Source organism: Eretmochelys imbricata, chromosome 8, assembly GCF_965152235.1.
Source record: "Eretmochelys imbricata isolate rEreImb1 chromosome 8, rEreImb1.hap1, whole genome shotgun sequence".
Taxonomy (NCBI): Eukaryota; Metazoa; Chordata; order Testudines; family Cheloniidae; genus Eretmochelys; species Eretmochelys imbricata.
Window position 1 is genome coordinate 42,305,742 of NC_135579.1, and position 20,362 is coordinate 42,326,103.

Here is a 20,362-nt window from a genome sequence, read left to right on the forward strand (position 1 = left end):
CGTTAAGCACAGAGATCCTCCTGGGGTTCTGGCCTAGCCAAGACTGGCCAAATCTCTTCCAGGCAGCTTCCCTGTCTCTGAAACCCAGCGTGGATAGAGACAAGCCAGCAGAACAGGGAGCTCTTGTGTTCCCCAGAGTGCACCAGCCAGTTAGCCTCAGCCACAGGATGGGCCTCGGGCTAGCCCCTTTCTGAGCTAGGCTGGGCCGCTCTCAGCCTGCCCCTTGCTGGGTGTGTACCCAAAGAACTCCAGACTTCTGGCTGGCTGGTGACGCCCCCTCCTAGGAGCAGAGAACTGCACCTGGGCCCCCATCTCAGACTGACTGGGAACAGACAGGCACCCTGGGGCACTGCAATGGACAGCTTGTGGCTCAGTGCCACCTGGGGCCGGGGGTGAATGGTGGGAGTGGGCAGGGCAGGAGGAAAGCGGTGAGGGGGGGAAGGCATGCTCACTCTGATACAGACACACGGGCGCAGGGGGCTCAGCAGGATCAGCTCTTCCCTGACACTGAACATGACTCGGGAAGCAGGTTGCAAACAAAGCGAAGCGATTTCCAGAGCAGACAGCTTGGTGTCTCTGGAGGGAAGTCCCCAGTCTCCCCCCACTGCACCCACGAGTCTCCTGCAATGAGGAACCTGTCTGTGTGGCACACCTCCCCCGGAGCCAGCCCCGGCAGTGCCCTCTGCTGGCACCACTGCTCAGTGGGCTAGGCAGACCCAGCGAGATTGTTCTGGCTGGCAGGTGGGCATCAGTGATGAACAGACACGTCTGTAGCACATCATGCAGCAGGCACCGTGGTGCAGCCATGAGACTGCTCTTTTTACTGGGCCGACGCTTGAGGGCGGGAAGTCCCTCCCTAGATCGCTGTCTGCAACCACAATTGCCTGGCAGAAGTCAGGGAGAAGTGGGAAAGTGCCAACGTGCTACACTAGCTGGGGCTAAGACCACGTCAGTATGGGAGAGCTGCACCAGTTTCACTTATACTGCTGTTCAGACTGGTGCAAAGCCCCATGTGAATCCTCTGATTCGGATTTCAGAGCAGCTTAGAATCATAGAAGATTAGGGTTGGAATAGACCTCAGGAGGTCATCTAGTCCAATCCCCGCTCAAAGCAGGACCAACACCAACTAAATCATTCCAGCCAAGGCTTTGTCAAGCAGGGCCGTAAAAATCTCTAAGGATGGAGATTCCACTACCTCCCTAGGTAACCCATTCCAGTGCTTCACCACCCTCCTAGTGAAATAGTTTTTCCTAATATCCAACCTAGACCTCCCCCACTGCAACTTGAGACCATTGCTCCTTGTTCTGTCATCTGCCACCACTGAGAACAGCCTAGCTCCATCCTCTTTGGAAAACCCCTTCAGGTAGTTGAAGGCTGCTATCAAATCCCCCCTCACTCTCCTCTTCTGCAGACTAAATAAGCCCAGTTCCCTCAGCCTCTCCTCATAAGTCATATGCCCCAGCTCCCTAATCGTTTTCCTTGCCCTCCACTGGACTCTCTCCAATTTCTCCACGTCCCTTCTGTAGTGGGGGGACCAAAACTGGACGCAGTACTCCGGATGTGGCCTCACCAATGCCGAATAGAGGGGAATAATCACTTCCCTCGATCTGCTGGCAATGCTCCTACTAATGCAGCCCAATATGCTGTTAGCTTTCTTGGCAACAAGGGCACACTGTTGACTCATATTCAGCTTTTCGTCCACTGTAATCCCCAGGTCCTTTTCTGCAGAACTGCCGCTTAGGCAGTCGGTCCCCAGCTTCTAGCAGTGCATGGGATTCTTCCATCCTAAGTACAAGACTCTGCACTTGTCCTTGTTGAACCTCATCAGATTTCTTTTGGCCCAATCCTCCAATTTGTCTCGGTCACTGTGGACCCTATCCCTACCCTCCAGCACATCTACCTCTCCCCACAGCTTAGTGTCATCTGTGAACTTGCTGAGGGTGCAAACCATCCTATCATCCAGATCATTAATGAAGGTGTTGAACAAAACTGTCCCCAGGACCAACGCCTGAGTAACTCTTCTTGATACTGGCTGCCTACTAGACATAGACCCGTAGATCACGACCCATTAAGCCCGATAATTTAGCCAGCTTTCTATCCATTTTACAGTCCATTCATCCAATCCATACTTTTTTAACTAGCTGGCAAGAATACCGTGGGAGACTGTATCAAAAGCTTTATATCACATCCACTGCTTTTCCCATATTAACAGAGCCAGTTACTGTGACATTGCACCCCATAATGCTTTATAGAAATATGCTTATGAGTGTAAATATGACATAATTGGAATATATTTTATGTTAGATATGTCATGTAACAAATCTTTGCAAAGGTTATGTTCTACTGAATGTATTCATCCTACTCGTATACACGTATCATTTTTATATCTGAAGTTATGAACATTGGCTCTATGCTTGTATTTAAAGTGTTTGCTGTAGGAGGCACAAAAGGCACATTTGGTCAGCATAGTGTGAAAGGGTTATTCAAGTAATTGGGAGTACTTAACTCGCAATGGACCTTGAGAGATGCCAATCCACATCTCAGCTTTCCTGGGAACATTCAAACTAACATGTAAACAACGGCATTGGCCTGTAAAGAACTGAGTCATGCATGGACATGTGACTTGCCCATGTGATTCCAAAACTCCATCTTGTAGCTGTGATTCTGCACAGGAGAACACAAGGGGTTTCTATCCACAAGAGAAAGACTATATAAAGCCCTGGGAAACCCCTCCATTTTGTTTTCAGCTGGCTCAAAAGATAGCCTCTCCACCCCAAAGAAATGCCTGAAAGAAACTGGAACAAAGGGCAGTAACTATGGGAGTGTGAGTGACTGTTGGACCCAGACTAGGAAGGAGTCTAGTCTGTGAAAGAAGCTTAGTGGAACATCTCTGACAGTGAGATTTACCTGCATTTAGTTTCCTACTGTATTAGGCTGAGATTTACGTGTTTTTGTTTTATTTTGCTTGGTAATTTACTTTGTTCTGTCTGTTATTACTTGGAACCACTTAAATCCTACTTTTTATATTTAATAAAATCACTTTTTACTTATTGACCCAGAGCAAGTAATTAATTCCTGGGGGAGCAAACAGGTGTGCATATCTCTCTATCAGTGTTCTAGAGGGCGAACAATTTATGAGTTTACCCTGGATAAGAGTAAAATGGATTTATTTGGGGTTTGGATCCCATTGGAAGCTGGGTATCTGGGTGTTGGAGACAGGAGCACTTCTTAAGTTGTTTTCAGTTAAGCCTGCAACTTTTGGGGAATGTGGTTCAGACCTGGGTCTGTGTCTGTAGCAGGCTAGCATGTCTGGCACAACCAGGCAAGGTATTCAAGTCCCATGCTACCAACGAAAATGGGCTTAGAGGTAGTCTCAGCATATTAGGAGGCAGTCCCAAGGCGGCTTATGTGACGCGTCACAATTACTTCATCATAGAAGGCAATCAGGTTGGTCAGGCATGACTTGCCCTTGGTGAATCCATGTTGACTGTTCCTGATCACCTTCCTCTCCTCCAAATGCTTCAAAATGGATTCCTTGAGGACCTGCCCCATGATTTTGCCAGGGACTGAAGTGAGGCTGACTGCTCTGTAGTTCCCCAGGTTCTCTTTTTTCCTTTTTTAAAATATGGGCACTATATTTGCCTTTTTCCAATCATCCAGGACCTCCCCCAATTGCCACAAATTTTCAAAGATAATGGCCAATGGCTCTGTAATCACATCAGCCAACTCCTTCAGCACCCTCGGATGCATTGCATCTGGCCCCATGGACTTGTGCATATCCAGCTTTTCTGAACAGTCCTTAACCTGTTATTTCACCACTGAGGGCTGCTCACCTCCTCCCCATACTGTGCTGCTCACTGCGGCAATCTGAGAGCTGACCTTGTCTGTGAAGACCGAGGCAAAAAAAAGCATTGAGTACTTCAGCTTTTTCCACATCATCTGTCACTATGTTGCCTCCCCTATTCAGTAAGGATCCCACACTTTCCCTGACCTTCTTGTTGCTGACATACCTGTAGAAACCCTTCTTGTTACCCTTCACATTCCTTGCTAGCTGCAACTCCAATTGTGCTTTGGCCTTCCTGATTACACCCCTGCATGCTCTAGCAATATTTTTATACTCCTCCCTAGCCATCTGTCCAAGTTTCCACTTCTTGTAAGCTTCCTTTTTGTGTTTAAGCTCACTGATGATTTCTCTGTTAAGCCAAGCTGGTCGCCTGCCATATTTGCTATTCTTTCTGCACTTTGGGATGGTTTGTTCCTGTGCCCTCAATAAGGCTTCTTTAAAATACAGCCAGCTCTCCTGGACTCCTTTCCCCCTCATATTAGCCGCCCAGGGGATCCTGCCCATCAGTTCCCTGAGGGAGTCAAAGTCTGCTTTTCTGAAGTCCAGAGTCCGTATTCTGCTGCTCTCCTTTCTTCCTTTTGTCAGAATCCTGAACTTAACCATCTCATGGTCACCGCTGCCCAGGTTGCCACCCACTTCTACTTCCCCTACCAATTCTTCACTTTTTGTGAGCAGCAGGTCAAGAGGAGCACGGCCCCTAGTTGGTTCCTCCAGCACTTTCACCAGGAAGTTGTCCCCAACACTCTCCAAAAGCTTCCAGGATTGTCTGTGTACTACTACATTGTTCTCCCAGCAGTTGTCAGGGTGACTGAAGTCCCCCATGAAAACCAGGGCCTGTGATCTGGAAACTTCAGTTAATTGTCCAAAGAAAGCCTCGTCTACCTCATCTTCCTGCTCTGGTGGTCTATAGCAGATGCCCACCACGACATCACCCTTGTTGCTCTTGCCTCTAAACTTAACCCAAAGACTCTCAACAGGCTTTTCTCCAGTTTCATACTGGAGCTCTGAGCAATCATATTGCTCTCTTACATACAGTGCAACTCCTCCAGCTCTTCTCCCCTGCCTGTCCTTCCTGAACAGTTTATACCCATCCATGACAGTGCTCCAGTCATGTGAGTTTGTCCACCAAGTCTCTGTTATTCCAATCACATCATAGTTCCTTGACTGTGCCAGAACTTTTTCTTCCTGTTTGTTTCCCAGGCTTCTTGCGTTCCTGTACATGCATCTAAGATAACTAGCTGACTTTCTCAGTATGAATCAGGAGGCCTCCCGTGTTGCACCCTCCTCCTTGTGTTTCCGCCTGGTATCCCACTTCCCCACTTACTTCAGGGCTTAGGTCTCCATTCACTGGCGAACCTAATTTAAAGCCCTCCTCACTGGGTTAGCAAGCCTGCTTGCGAAGATGATCTTCCTTTTCTTCATTAGGTGGATCCCATCTCTTTTGAGCAATCCTTCTTCCTGGAACAACATCCCATGGTTGAAGAATCCAAAGCCCTCTCTCTGACACCATCTGTGTAACCACATATTTTCTGCCACAATTCGATGGTCCTTACCTGGGCCTTTTCTTTCAACAGGGCGGATGGACAACAACACGACTTGTGCCTCAAATTCCTTTATCCTTCTTCCCAGAGCCACATAGTCTGTAATGACCCACTCAAGGTCATTCTTGGCAGTATCATTGTTGCCCACGTGGAGAAGTAGGAAGGGGTAGCGATCCGAGGGCTTGATCAGTCTCGACAGACACTTAATCACATCCTGAATTCTAGCTCCAGGCAAGCAGCACACTTCTCGAGTTTCCCAATCTGGACGGCAGATGGATGACTCTGTCCCCTGTAGGAGGGAGTCCCCGACCACCATCATCCATCTCCTCCTGTTGGAAGTGGTGGTCGTGAAACCCCGATCCCTAGGACAACGCATCCCATGCCTTCCAGTCGATGGGGTCTCCTTCTGACCCCTTCCCTCAGAGGACTCTTCCAAACCATTCTCTGCTGTAGTACCTGTGCAGAGCGCCTGGAAATGGTTTCTTACGTCTGTCTGCATTGGGGGTGTATGGGGTATCCTCTTCTTCTGGAGGCCACATGCTGCCAATTTTCTTCCCCGTTCTGCACTGCATTCTCTGATTCTTCAGCATGCTGTGCCTGCAGTACCAGATGTTGACTTCTATCCAGAAAGTCTTCATTTTCTCTGATGCAACGGAGAGTTGATACTTGATTCTCTAGTCTTTTAACCTTCTCCTCCAATATGGAGACAAGCTTACACTTCGTATAGACAAAGTCGCTTCTATCCTCTGGGAGAAAGACGAACATGGTACATCCTGTGCAGGTCACAACAGCTGATTGCTCACTATCCAGGTTTTCCTTCTAAGAGCCTCTTCAGATGTTGTATTTACTGCTCGCAGAAACCTGAAAGGCAAAAACACTCTGTGGGAACTCCCCTGAGGTGAGCTCCCAGGCAAACTCCCTCTGTTTGCCTGTCTTCTGTTCGCCACTTGGCTGGGTTTAGATACAAGTGACTCCCAGTCGACCTAACTAAGCCTGGTTGAAACTGAATTCAGAGCATAGAATCATAGAAGATTAGGATTGGAAGAGACGTCAAGAGGTCATCTAGTTCAAGCCCCTGCTCAAAGCAGAACCAACGCCAACTAAATCATCCCAGCCAGGGCTTTGTCAAGCCGGGCCTTAAAAACCTCTAAGGATGGAGATTCTACCACCTCCCTAGGTAACCCACTCCAGTGCTTCACCACCCTCCTAGTGAAATAGTGTTTCCTAATATCCAACCCTAGACCTCTGTGGCAGGGCAGGGGTAAACCCCGTTAAGGCCCTGCCAAAATGCTGGCTGCAGCCTGCTCTCTGGACAGGAGGCCGGGGTAGAGACACATGTATTCAGCAGGGAGCCCAGCTGCAAGCCCTAATGAGGGCTGGCTCAGAGGAACATGCTGAGCTAAGTGCTGACAGCTTGGCTGAGGCATGAGAGAGCTATAAAAGCCTTGGGCAAAGTTCAGTGGGGAGGCTAGTCTGGGAGGAGACAGGAGGGTGGTATCGCTGTCTCCTTACCAAAGACGGAACCTCAAAAGCCAGGAGACCCTGGGGAGGGTCTGTGGGGCACTAGCTGTTGGGGGATCTGGGAATTGCACAAACACTGTAAATAAAGACACTTGGGTGATCCAGCAAAAGAAGGCAGGGAAGAGTCTTTATTATACCAGCCTAAACACAGGGCACAGGCTCAAGAGGGAGAAAGCCAGCGGGAACCCTGTGACAACCTCCCCCACTGCAACTTGAGACCATTGCTCCTTGTTCTGTCATCTGCGACCGCTGAGAACAGCCGAGCTCCATCCTCTTTGGAACCCCCCTTGAGGTAGTTAAAGGCTACTATCAAATCCCCCCCTCACTCTTCTCTTCTGCAGACTAAACAAGCCCAGTTCCCTCAGCCTCTTCTCATAAGTCATGTGCCCCAGACCCCTGATCATTTTAGTAGCCCTCAGCTGGATTCTCTCCAATTTGTTCACACCCTTTCTGTAGTGTGGGGCCCAAAACTGGATGCAATACTCCAGATGTGGCCTCACCAGTGCCGAATAGAGGGGAATAATCACTTCCCTCGATCTGCTGGCAATGCTCCTACTCATGCAGCCCAATATGCCATTAGCCTTCTTGGCAACAAGGGCACGCTGCTGACTCATATCCAGCTTCTCATCTGCTGTAATCCCCAGGTCCTTTTCTGCAGTCAGTCCCCAGCATGTAGCGGTGCATGGGATTCTTCCATCCTAAGTGCAGGACTCTGCACTTGTCCTTGTTGAACCCCATCAGATTTCTTTTGGCCCAATCCTCCAATTTGTCTAGATTACTGTGGACCCTATCCCTACCCTGCAGCATATCTATCTTTCCCCCCTTAGCGTCATCTGTAAACTTGCTGAAGGTGCAATCCATCCCATCATCCAGATCATTAATAAAGATGTTGAAGAAAACCAGCCCAGGACCGACCCCTGGGGCACTCTGCTTGATACCAGCTGCCACACTGAGCATGGCATGGTGCAACCACACACTGACCAACAGCCTGTCCATGCAGTGAGCCCAGAGCGGCTCTGGGATTGGGCCTGTTCAGCCACTCAATCCCGTGGGGAGGAGCTGGAACATGTGCCTCTGAGGAGCCAGCGTGAAGTGGAACTGGTAACTGACCCCCCTTCCGCCTTTCCCGGGCTCCCTCCAGGTGAGGACTGAGGGCAGGTCGGGGGTGCTCTAGCTCTTCTGGAGCCAGCAGCCTGCCCTTTGCTCCTTAACACAGCTGTCAGCAGTGCCCCACTCCCTCCACCCGCTGGTACCAAGCCTTGCCCACACCAGGGGAACTGGAAATGACTCTGCCTGTTCCACAGTTACCACTAAGGGCTTCTAAAAACTCAGCCATGAGGCCCTATCTGTACACCTGCTGGCACGCTTACACACACTCAAGTGCATGCACCTGGCTCCATGCAGCCCAGTGCGCCCCGGCCCCACCAGCACTGGGCAGTTCTCCCCAGCAGGGCAGGAACCAGCCTGGTGGAGCTGTGGTCTGCCGCAGAGCCCTCCCCAGCCAGGGCTACAGGCCCTGGGCAGTAACTGCAGCTCTTCCAGAAGCCTCCAGAGGGAGCTCCCTGTCCCCACAATGTCTCTGACCCAGGTCCCAAGTCAGAACACCGAGTGAGCACAGCCCATGGACCGAATCATGAAATCTCAATGCACGGATCAGAACATAGAAAGGGCCATGCCCTGACCACATCTGGAGGGGCGGCCTCTCTGTTCCTGCCTCATAGTCAGTAACCCCAGAACAAGCTCTGAAGAAGTGGGGAAGGAGAACCAAGGGTGCAGGTCTGTAGGAGTGTGACAGTGAGAGGCAATAGTTTAAGTACTAAGGAACACAAGGCCATTGCAGTGACGCTAACTGTTTGCATCAGTCTTCACTGCAGAGGCTGTGTGGGAGGTTCCCACATCTGAGACATTCTTTTTGGTGATAAATCTGAGGAATTGTCCCAGATTAGAGGAGATTTTGGAACAAACTGACACATTAAGCAGTAATAAGTCACCAGGACTAGATAGCATTCACCCGAGAGTTCTGAAGGAACACAAATATGAACTTGCTGAACTACTAACTGTGGTATGTAACCTATCACCTAAACCAGTCTCTGGACCTGATGACTGGAGGGTGGCTAATGTAACATCGATTTTTAAAAAAGGCTCCAGATGCTTTTTTAACAGCTACAGATCACATGCTGTTAAGCTAACTTCAGTATCATGCAAATTGGTTGAAACTATAGTAAAGAAGAGAATTATCAGACACATAGATGAACATGTTTTGCTGGAGAAGAGTCAGTATGGCTTTTAAAAGGGAAATCATGCCTCACCAATCTACTAGAATTCTTTGAGGAGGTCAACAAACACATGGACAAGGATGATCCAGTGGATCTAGTGAACTCAGACTTTCAGAAAGCCTTTGACAAGGTCCCTCACAAAGGCTTTTAAGCAAAGTAAATGCAGTAGAAAGAGAGAGCCTGAGACATGAGACCTGGTATAAAGGGCCTGGTATGAGGCCTAAGGCCTGAATTAAAGTCAGGCCCTGATACTATAAAGCAATGTTAGCAAGAGTCAGGCTATGAGCAAAAACCAGACCCTGTTACAAGACATGCCTGCTTGAAGGTTCACTATCCGATACATGAACTTGGCAAAAACTTAGTATTGCAAAAACTGCGAAGAAGTGCTAGGTACAGGGGGTGCATATAAACACATTCCAGAAGGATGGTGCCAGAACACCCCGATACCTAGTATGGTATAAACATACTCCCTGAAGATAACAGGGACGCACTGACCCCTCCTAAAGATAAGGTCAGGATGACAGTGTGATGGAGAGAGATGTTTTGATCGAACCAACAGGTACAAGGTAAATGATAACTAGCCACGTCAGAGGGCCAATATGTCACTGGTTTGTATCACTGTATAAAAGAGGGGTCGTTGAGGGGGTGTCTTTGTCTGGCCGAGGTGGGAGAGGAAGGTTCAGCCGCTCACTGAGCCGAGTCCATTGTGATGGGCACAGGTGTGTTAGTGGCCCTGTAGAGTCTGCCAGACACTAGGCTGTGCTTTGTTGACAATAAATCTGGCCAAGTGCCTTTGCTACCGAATTGAGTCTGTGGTCTTCTTGGGCAGTTTGATCAAGGTCTGCTAGGCCAGCTACCTCACAGAGCTGGTGCAGCACACAGATAGAACACAACACAGCCAAGAACTGACAATGGTAAGAGGTCATGGGATAAGTGGGAAGGTCTTCTCATGGATCAGTAATTGCTTAAAGACAGGAAACAAAGAGTAGAAATAAATGTTCACTTTACAGAAAGGAGAGAGGTAAATAACAGGGTCCCCCAGGGGTCTGTACTGGGACCTGTGCTGTTCATAAATGATCTGGAAAAGGGAGTGAACAGTGAGGTGGCGAAGTTTGCAGACAATACAAAATTACTCAAGATAGTTCAGTCCACAGCGGACTGCAAAGAGTTACGAAGGGATCTCACAAAACTGGATGACTGGGCAACAAAATGGCAGATGAAATTCAAAGTTCATAAGTGCAAAGTAATGAATATTGCAAAACATAATACCAATTATTCATACACAATGATGGATTCTAAATTAGCTGTTATCACTCAAGAAAAGTCTCGGAGTTGCGGATAATTCTTTGGAAACATCTGCTCAATGTTACTCCTGAGGGAATTCTGCACCAAAAAATTAAAAATTCTGTGCACAATATTTAAAAATTCTGCAAAATTCTGTGTATTTTGTCAGAATAACACAATATAATCACACCATTTTCAATTTGCTGACAAGTATTATTACCAAAATAATTGAAAATGGTGTGATTATATTGTTATTGTGTTTCTGTGTTATTTTGACAATTAAAATATACAGAACTTTGCAGAATTTTAAATGTTTTAATTTTTTGGCATAGAATTCCCTCAAGAGTACTAGGGTTCTGTGTGGCACACTCTGGGTGCGGGCAGCTCGGTGGGAGGTCTGGATACAGGGGGGAATCTGGATGAACAGGGGCTCAGTACATGGTTCTGGGTGCATGGGGAATGGAACTCTATAGGCAAGTCCAGGTGAAGGTGGTTAGGGCTCAGTGGGGGGAGTGGGGCTTGTTAGGTTCGGGGGGTCAGGGTGCAGTTAGTTGGGGATCAGTGGGGTGGGAGTACAGGTGTGGGGGGCTCCTGTAGTAGGGGGTGAGGCTCAGTGGAGTAGAGGTTTGGGGGGCTTGAAGGGGAGATTCTGGGCACGGGGGGCTCCTGATGCAGGGGGGCTTGGTGTGAGAGGGTTCTGGGTGTGTGCGTGAGGGGAGGGAGTCACTGTACAGGGACCTGCTCCCCCTGTCCATCCAACCCCCCTGCACCCAACCCCTCCACTGAGCCTCAACCCCCGCACCTGGAACCCCGCCCCCCCCCAGACCCCCACTGAGGTGCAGAGCTTCCTGCAGCCAGGGGAAGTTTCTGGGGCTTGATCTGACCCAGTCTTGGCTGCTATGTGCAGGGAAGGGGGAAGAGGAACTCCATCTCCCCTCCACCCAGCTGGGACTAATGTCCCTGGGTGGCCGGGGCATCCCCAGACCCCCCCTTTCCCCCCAGCGATTTACCTCTCCCCCTGGCTGCACAGATCCAAACAGACCTGCCGGGAGCAGTGAGCGAGCACTGGTGCAGCTTCTCTTTGCTTCCCCACAGAAACCATTTTCTGCAAGGAAGCAAAGAAAAGCTGCAGGAGGCGGGTGGGTAGGCGGAAGCATTTTTCTGCTGCGCTGCAGTGGCGCAGAATTTCCCTAGGAGTATCAATGTGCAGCAGCAGCCAAAAAAGATAACAGAATGTTAGGAATATTAGGAAAGGGATGGATAATAAGACAGGAAATATCATAATGTCACTATATAAATCCCTGGTACACCTGCACCTTGAATGTACCTGCATGCAGTTCTGGTCACCCCACCTCAGAAAAGATATATTGGAATTGAGAAAGGTACAGAGAAGGACAACAAACATGATTAGGGGTATGGAACGGCTTCCATCTCAAGAGGGAGATTGGGACTGTTCAGCTTAGGAAAGAGATGACTAGGGGGATATAACAGAGGTGTATAAAATCATGACTGGTGTGGAGAAGGTGAATAAGGAAGTGTTATTTATCCCTTCAATAGCATCTGAAACAGGAGTCACCTGATGAAATTAACAGGCAGCAGGTTTACAAACATAAAGAAGTACTTCTTCACACAACGCATGGTCAACCTGTGGAACTTCTTGCCAGGGGATGTTGTAAAGGCCAAAACTATAACAGGGTTAAAAAGAGAATGAGATAAGTTCATGGAGGATAGGTCCATCAATAGCTATTGGTCAGGGGGACATGCTCTGGGTGTCCCTAAACCTCTGACTGCCAGAAACTGGGACTGGACAACACTCAATCATTGCCCTCTTCTCTTCACTTCCCTTTGAAGCACCTGGCACTCGCCACTGTCAGAAGATAGGATACTGGGCTAGACCCAGTATGGTCTGACCCAGTATGGTCATTCTTATGTTGTTATGTGATTAGCTAATTAGCTGGTCATTCAGTTTGTCAGCTGGAAACAGTTAAAAGAGAGGCAGGAAGAGCTGCTGGAAGAAAGGGCCAGAGAAGCCCAGGATCTGAGGGAGATGAGCTCTCCCCTCTCTCTCTGGGGAAAGTGTAAAAGCCTCACAGGGCAGAAGCACTTGTTATGGCACACTGTCAATAAAGCACATGGTGTTGCACTTGCCAGGGGAGTGTGTGAGGACGGCTTGCAGCAATGAGTGCTGGGGGAGGGAACCCTGCCCTTCTAAAGGGGCAAGCTATTCAAAAGCCTGCTGTAGCTGGCATGTACCTCACCTGGCCATTCTATGAATAAGGAATAGGATGGCACCAGTGTTCTCCTCCTGGAAGCAGATCTAGCTGTGAAGCTGAGAGCAACGCTGCATAAAAGTCTGACTTGCACTCCAGGCAGATCTCAGCCGTGGGTGTCTAATTGCAGCGTAGCAATGCCCAGAGAGTGGTGTTTCTGAGACATGCTACAGAAGCAGCTTTGGACCTGGTCCAAGGTGTCTGAAGCCCTTTGGCCTGTGACCAATACCTGTAAGTTCCTAGTGGAATCTGGTCCACTCAGACAACTGCTGAGCGGAGACCAACTCTCTCCCTGCAGCTCTCTCTACATGGCACAAATGCCCTAGGTGATCTGTAAATAGGTTTAGTCCTAACTAGATAACAGATGCGAGCTTTTTTAACCTATAGATGGTGCAATGTAGCTTGCTCTGGGTACGTGCTTGGGCTGGGGAAAATACAGATGGTTAAAGTCAGAATGGCAGAGTGTGGGGGAAGGACACCCATCGCCACGGACCACCACGTGGGGGGCCTCATCATCACGGCTCGCATCTCCTTAACTCTCCAGGCTGATACCATGGCCACCCAGGGGGCAGAGCCAGCTTTGCACAACCAGGGGGTCTCAAGTCAGCCTTTGGCGGGTGCAGCACTTGTGCAAATCTGGCTGCTTAGCCAGGTGCCTACATAGGGACATAACAACCTAGCTTTGGGCCCCCATTTTTGAAACTCTTGGCTGCAGTCTTTAGAGACAGACAATTCAAGCACTCTCCCCATTGTGCAAACAGAACCTCCCTCAGCTTCCTGAGGGTTAGATTTAAACCAAGAGGGGTTGGGGGGACTCACAAGCAGCTGGGAAAACAAGCAAGAGCCCTTTCAAATACCTCTTTACGATCAGGTGTGTGAAGCCGGAGGGTCCTGCACCGGAGGCCGGCAGGTGGCTTTGAAGAGAGTTGCTCCAGGATAATCCAAGTGCTTGAGTGCTAACAAATGGTCCAAGATGAAAGGGGCTGCAGGAACTAATGGCAAGTGGCTGTACATGTGCGGGAGTGCTGGGTGCATGGGGCAGAGTGAACGCGAGTACTTTGGATGCAGTCAATGTGTGTACCATGAGACTGGAATGTGCCTGTCTCTGCCCATCTCCAGATGCAGTCACTGATACCTCAGGGCTGTGGCGTGGTCCTTGCTAGGCAGCTGTACGCACTATCAAAGGCCCCAAAACTTACTGAGAGCCGAGTCCCAGGAACAGCTGCTACAAAACCTCTTTAAACCCATTCAAACACCCAGGCCAGCTGCTCCCCGCTCCTTTCCTCCAGAGCCACACTGATCCCTCCCTGGAGCTGGGGGACCCACCTGGTGACTGTGAGGTCAGCTGGTGATGTCACAAAGCCAAGCCCCTGGGCAATCCAGCCAGAGGCTGTCCAGAACCCCAGAAACTCTGCTCCCTGCACCCGTCTCAAGAGGGAATGGAGAACTTCTCCCTGCTGACGATCTCAGGGCCTCGTCTGCCCAGCTGTGCCATGAAGAGCGTACGTGAGCTGCCATCCCCCAGGAGCACACCCAGCCTGCCAGGTAATGGGGCCACAGTGAGAGCCCGCAGCCAGATCTCGCATGGCATGGAACAGAACAACATTGCACTTCTCCAGCATCCTCACCATCTGCCCCAGGGCACTTTACCAGCAGCATTCCAGGACAGCCCATGAGGTGGAGGAGGGATATGAAGGTGGGGAAACTGAAGCACACAGATGCTGATGTTTTCCAAAGTGTGCTCTGATTTTGGGTACTCATTGTTAGAGCCCTGGGGACTGATTTGCAGTGGGTCTGAGCGCTCACAGCACTCACTGAGATAATGTGAGCTGTGGGTCCCCAGCAATTCTGGAATCAGGGGACAGCTGTCCCAAACTGGCCATTCAAAACCAGAAGCCTCTCTTGAAAATTGTGGCCTAAGTGAGTTGGGCAAGGTCCTACAGTGAGTCAGCAGCAGAGGCCGGGAGATGAGCCAGCTCTGATCCCCGCCTTGGGTCACACATGCCATCTTTCCTAGGCAAAACACAGCCAACCAGGCCAGGTCCAGGAAGTCAGGAAACCAGTGAACTACTTCCAGCAGAGCTAGGCATTGGCAGGTGACCTTGGGCAAGGCACCACCCTGCTCTGGGCCTCATTTCCCCAGCTGTAAAACAGGGGCAAGGGAAAATGCATGGGCCTGTCATTCATGTGCCCAGATGCCTCGTGCAGGACCTCAGGCCAGGGCGGTAGCTATTCATCCACAGAACCCCCCTCGCTCATATGCTTTTCTGACCCACCGCAGGCTTGTGCCTGAGCCAGGCCTTGATGCCTGTCATGTGCCACCATTGCTCGGCATCAGCGCTGCCCTTTAAGCCTCCCAGCGGGTGAATGGCCAGGACCTGCAGCTGGACAGCTCTGCCCCTGCCCTGCCCATGGCACATGCAGGGAGAGGAAAGGTCTGACCACTTCCTGAGGGGGCCTGCACCACACGGCACCCCCTGCTCCCCAGCCCTGGGGCCACAAACACTGAGCCCCACACAGGCCCAGCCATCTCTTCCATTACACTACAGAGGCTCCATACAGTGCTCACCGAAGTAGAGTCGAGCAGGGGATGACTGGGGGCACAAAGACACACTGGGGCAGGAGCAGAGGCACAAGATGTGCGTTTCCCTTGGGGACAGGAAGGGGCTCTTTGTATCACACTGACCCAGCTTCCCATCCCGGAGGGCACCAGTGTGGCTCTCCAGTGTGGCTCTCTGGGAAGGGAACTGACTGCTGGAGACAAGCCCAGAGCAGTTGTTGGCACCATAGGGTCCCCTCTCTGCTGCCATGACCCATGCTACCCCTTTGTTTGAGGCCTCTCTGCCCCCCCAAGACACACAGTTGGTGCCCCTTTGGTTCACTGGCTTTTCTCTGTGTATTTGTAACACAGGAATTTCCAAAACATCTATCCCGGAGGGTCCCAGCCCAGGACAAGCAATGCCCCCTGTGCCCATCCAGCACCCCCTGGCACAGCACAACAGCAGCATGTGGTGGGGGCCTTCTGTGTGCGTTCAAACTCAGACAGCCACTGCCTGTGTATCTATCTGTGCTCTCTGAGCACCTGTGCCCCTCTGGGTTCTGAGCATGTGGGGGTGTCGGAGGAACTGCAGGTGATGCTCATACCTGGGATGCACAGAAAAAACCCCAGGAGATGCTGCCAGTTCCCACGTATAAGGCTACAATTTAGTCACCGGTATTTTTAGTAAAGTATTTTTGGATAGGTCATGGGCAGTAAACAAAAATTCACAGCCCGTGACCTGTCCATGACCTTTACTATAAATATCTGACTAAATCTTAGCTGGGGGCCCCAGGGTGCTGCTGCTCTGGGCAATCCTGGGGCCAGGCACAGTGGCCACTCTTTGGGCTGTACTTGGGGCCAGCCGCACTGGTCGCTACTCGGGCGGACCCTGGGGCCAGCCACATCAGCCGCTGCCCAGGCCCTCGGAGGTCACAGAGAGTCATGGAATCCATGACTTCTGCAACCTCCATGACAGACTCGCAGCCTTACCCATGTGTGACAGACATGGCTGCCAGCCCATGTCCACAGTGTCTGGCCCAGCAGGAGCCCTGTGATCGGGGGTGGGGCAGGCGGGTCAGGAGCATCAGGACAGAGCGCCAGGCCAGTGCCAATAAGCTAGCAAGGCGGGTGCTCCCCATGTGCCTTCAGATGAGGAAGGGAAAGGGCCTGAGGCCCCCACTGGAGATCTCCCTTGCCGGGTGAACACCGACCCAAGCGGTGCCCAAAGGGGAGGGAAACTGGCAAGGGGGTGGGCAAGGTGAACCCAGACCATGGCCTTGCTCCCCACAGCCAGCCCTCCACTGGGCCAGGGGCTCATCCCAGCCTCTTCTCTTGGCAGCCTGTGTCCCCAGCGACGGCCAGAGCAGCGAGCCCCTGGGGCGCAACTGCACCATCTACCGGCCGTGGTTCTCCCCCTACAGCTACTTCATGTGCATGGACAAGGCCAGCCAGCGGGAGGCCTGCAGCTTCCCGGACATGCTGGTGACCAGCGCCAGGGACACTGGCCAGCCCGACGAGCTCCCAGAGAGCATCTGCTCCTCCTCCTGCTCCCTGGAGAAGGCTCGCCCCACCGAGGGCACCAGGAGAGCCAGCCCCGGCGTGGAGGCCAGGGACTGCATCACGTCCCGGGATATCCTCATGGCCTCCAAGTGGCAGCCGGCACCGCAGAACGGCTACAAGTGCGTGGCCTGCTGCCGCGTCTTCCCCACCCTGCACTCACTCAAGACCCACGTCAAGTGTGGCTTCAAGGAGGGCTTTAGCTGCCAGGTGTATTACCACAGGCTCAAAGTGCTGTGGGAGAAGGAGCGCGTGGCCCAGCCCAACAACCGGCCGGCCTTCAGCAGCTGCAAAACGCCCAAGTGACCCAGTGGATGCACAGCCCCCAGCCTGTGCCGCCCGGGGGCAGCCAGCGCTCTACGCTCCCTACAGCAGAACCTGAATAAAGCAGATTATTAGGACCAGCCAACATTACTCTGCAGAGAACCCTGTGGCAGGGGCCACCGTGGGCTAAACAGGGCCCGGCAGGCGCCACCCTGCAGGGATACACAAGCCCCGGCCCTCCTCCTGGAATGTGACTGGGTGAACCCCCGCCTCTCCCTGCTGGATCACAGCCTCCCCTCCCCAGCTGTGGGACCCCTAAGGAGTGAGCCCCTAGTCAGCCTGCCATGGGCCCCTGGCCCTCCCCCCTGACTGGGTGAACCCCTCCATGGCCCCGCAGCCCTCCACCCACCCTCCCAGCAGGCCCCCACTCTAGCACAGTGACTCCTGCACACCCTGACACAGAGCCAGCACCCCAGGCCCCGCTCCAAGGGATCTGTCTGCACCTAGTTTTGTTAAGGTGAAAAGGCCTGTCCCCCTGTCACTCTGCGCTGATCAGAGTCCAGGCATAGATCCCCATATATCCCCCAGCCAACATCCCTTCAGGAGCGGTTCTGGGAAGCCATTTCTCGACAGCTCAGGTGCTTGCTTCTTAGGGCTGCTCATTCCAGACACCCTGGGAGAGAAACCACTCTCACCAGCCTTCGCTATCACCCAGCAGCCCGGGCCGGAAGTGCCAACAGCTGAGCCGCTGCGTGCTGGCGACCGATCCCACGGGACCTGTTTGAGGGAAGCGTGTCCCCCCAGAACTAGCCCAGTGTGGGAGGGGCATTTCCGAAAACCAGGCAGAGACTTCAAAGGACCCTTACATCGAACACGAGGGAATGGACGTCTTTAGCCAAAGTCTGGGCTGCTTCCCAAACATGAGAGAAAAGAGCCTTCCCCGAGAGGTCCCCTGAACAAGCGAGGGTGGGCAACGCCAGGCTAGTTGAAAGGAAGGGTCAAAATGTTATACAAGCTATGCTGGGATCCGCTGGCGGGTGGGTCGCTGCGGGGGGGGGGGGGGGGAGGGCGGGGGGGAAGAGAGACACAGGTTGGTTCGGAGAGCAGAGGGGTGAGGCCAGATCCTGCAAGGGCTTCAGACAGCAGCCTCTCCGTGCACTGTCCCAGCTGCTGCCCAGTCTCAGACTGGCCTTGCTTTCCAGGGAGAGCTGGGGAGCCCTGGGAAGGGTGTGGGTCTGAGATGCACGGGGAGCCCGAGGGAGGCTGCTGCTTTCATTCCTCACTCCTACAATCTGGATTCCCAGTAACTGATGACTGGGGTGGCTCTAAAGCCCACTCCCTGTCCGAGATGTCTAGGCCAGCGGGGAGCAGGGAGAAGATGGCCTGGTGCCTTTCCACAGTGCACTCGCACTTTGGCTTTGGAAACAAAAAATTCATTGTTTTATAAGAAGTTGTCCTTTTCCGCGTCGTTTTACAGGCCAAGGGAGAGGTTGTTCTCCAGGACCAAGGTTGCCCTGTGCTGGGAACTGGGGGATCTGGCTTGGGGACAGGCAAGATGGTACTGGAGGGCTGGCTATGAGACACACAGACAAGCAGTAGCAGTATATTCCCATCCACCAGGTACGGCGCTCTGGTAACAAAGGCAGGGCATGAAGTGAACGCAATGGGAGGTCCCAGCTGGATCTCCCATTTGCTGAGGTCAGCTCCTCAGCCATCGTGGTTTGCAGTCACCCATGTGAGGGCAGTAAATGCTTAGAAGGGGGCCTGTTCTGTATCACTCTAGACACCAGCCAGGTGCTGTGTAGGACTGAATGGCAGTGGCCCTGGCTGAACAGTGACAACGAGCAGCTCGGCAGGCCCTCAGCACTGATTGGGGAGCTCTGCTGGGGTGATGGCCACCATTCTGGCCAGCCCGCCCCCCTGGGACTAAACAGGGCACCCCCAGGGCTAAAAGCACAGATCTATAGACCCCAAGGCAAGACAGGACTGTCATGATCTTCTAGTCTGACCTGTAGGACACAGGCCAGACCAGCCCACAATAATTCCCAGAGAAGATCTGTTAGAAAAACACCCAGTCTTGATTTAAAAATGGCCAGGGATGGAGAATCCCCCATGGCCCCTAGTAAGTTGCTCCAGTGGTTAATAACTCTCACTTACTCCCAGTCTGAATGTATCTAGTTTTAACTTCTAGCCATTTGGTCGTGTTGCCCCTTCCTCTGCCAGACTGAAGAGCCCATTAACAAACATTTGCTCCCCATGTTGAGACTTATAGACTGTGAGAAAGTCACCCCTTAACCACTCTTGGTTAAGCTAAATAGATTGAGCTCCTTGAGTTGATCACTATAAGGCAGGTTTTCTAATCCTTCAGTCAGTCTCGGGGCTCTTCTCTGAACCCTTACCAACTTCTTAACATCCTTCATGAACTGTGGGCACCAGACCGGTACACAGGATTCCAGCAGAGGTCGCAGCAGTGCCAGATAGAGAGGTACAATAATCTCTCTACTCACACGCAAGATTCCCGTTTCTGCATCCCAGGATCACATTAGTCTTTTTTGCCACAGCATCGCACTGGGAGTTCATGTGCAGCTGATTATCCATCCTGACTCCCAAATCTTTTTCAGAGTCCCTACTACCAGGGTTAGAGTCCCCCAGCCTGTAAGTATGGCCTGCATGCTTTGTTCCCAGATGTACACATTTAGCTATATTAAAATGCAGATTGTTTGCTTGCGCCCCAGTTATGAAGTGATCCAGATTGCTCTTTACCCGTGACCCATCCTCTTCACTATTTACCACCCTGCCCCTCCCAGTGATGATTTTATGTTTGCTTCCAGATCACTAATGAAAATGTTAAATAGTGTAGGGCCAAGAACTGATCCCTGCAAGACACCACTAGAAACACCCCTGATCAGTGATGATTCCCTGTTTAGTTACATTTTGAGACCCATCAGTTAGCCAGCATTGAACATGTTCATTTTATATCTTTGTAGTTTTTTAACCACAATTTTGTGCAGTTCCAAGACACCTCACAGAAGTCTAAATCTCTTATATCAACACTATTACCTTCATCAACCAGACTTGTCATCTCATCCAAGAATGATAAAGCTAGTTTGACATCATCTATTTTCCATACACCCATGCTGACTGGCATTAATTAAATGACCCTCCGTTATTAATCGAGTCCCATATCAACGACTCCATTATCTTACCCAAGGTCTATGTCAGACTGACAGGCCTATAATGACCCGAGTTACCCCATTTACCCTTTT

General features: G+C 51.5%; 1 protein-coding gene across 1 annotated transcript; it reads left to right on the forward strand.

Moving 5' to 3' along the window:
- The first annotated feature begins 14,175 nt into the window (after positions 1-14,175).
- Positions 14,176-17,138, forward strand: SPATA46 (spermatogenesis associated 46). Its single transcript, XM_077825335.1, has 2 exons — positions 14,176-14,281; positions 16,615-17,138. Exons 1-2 carry the CDS (start codon positions 14,176-14,178, stop codon positions 17,136-17,138), a joined length of 630 nt encoding a protein of 209 aa, XP_077681461.1.
- Positions 17,139-20,362: the final 3,224 nt, after the last annotated feature.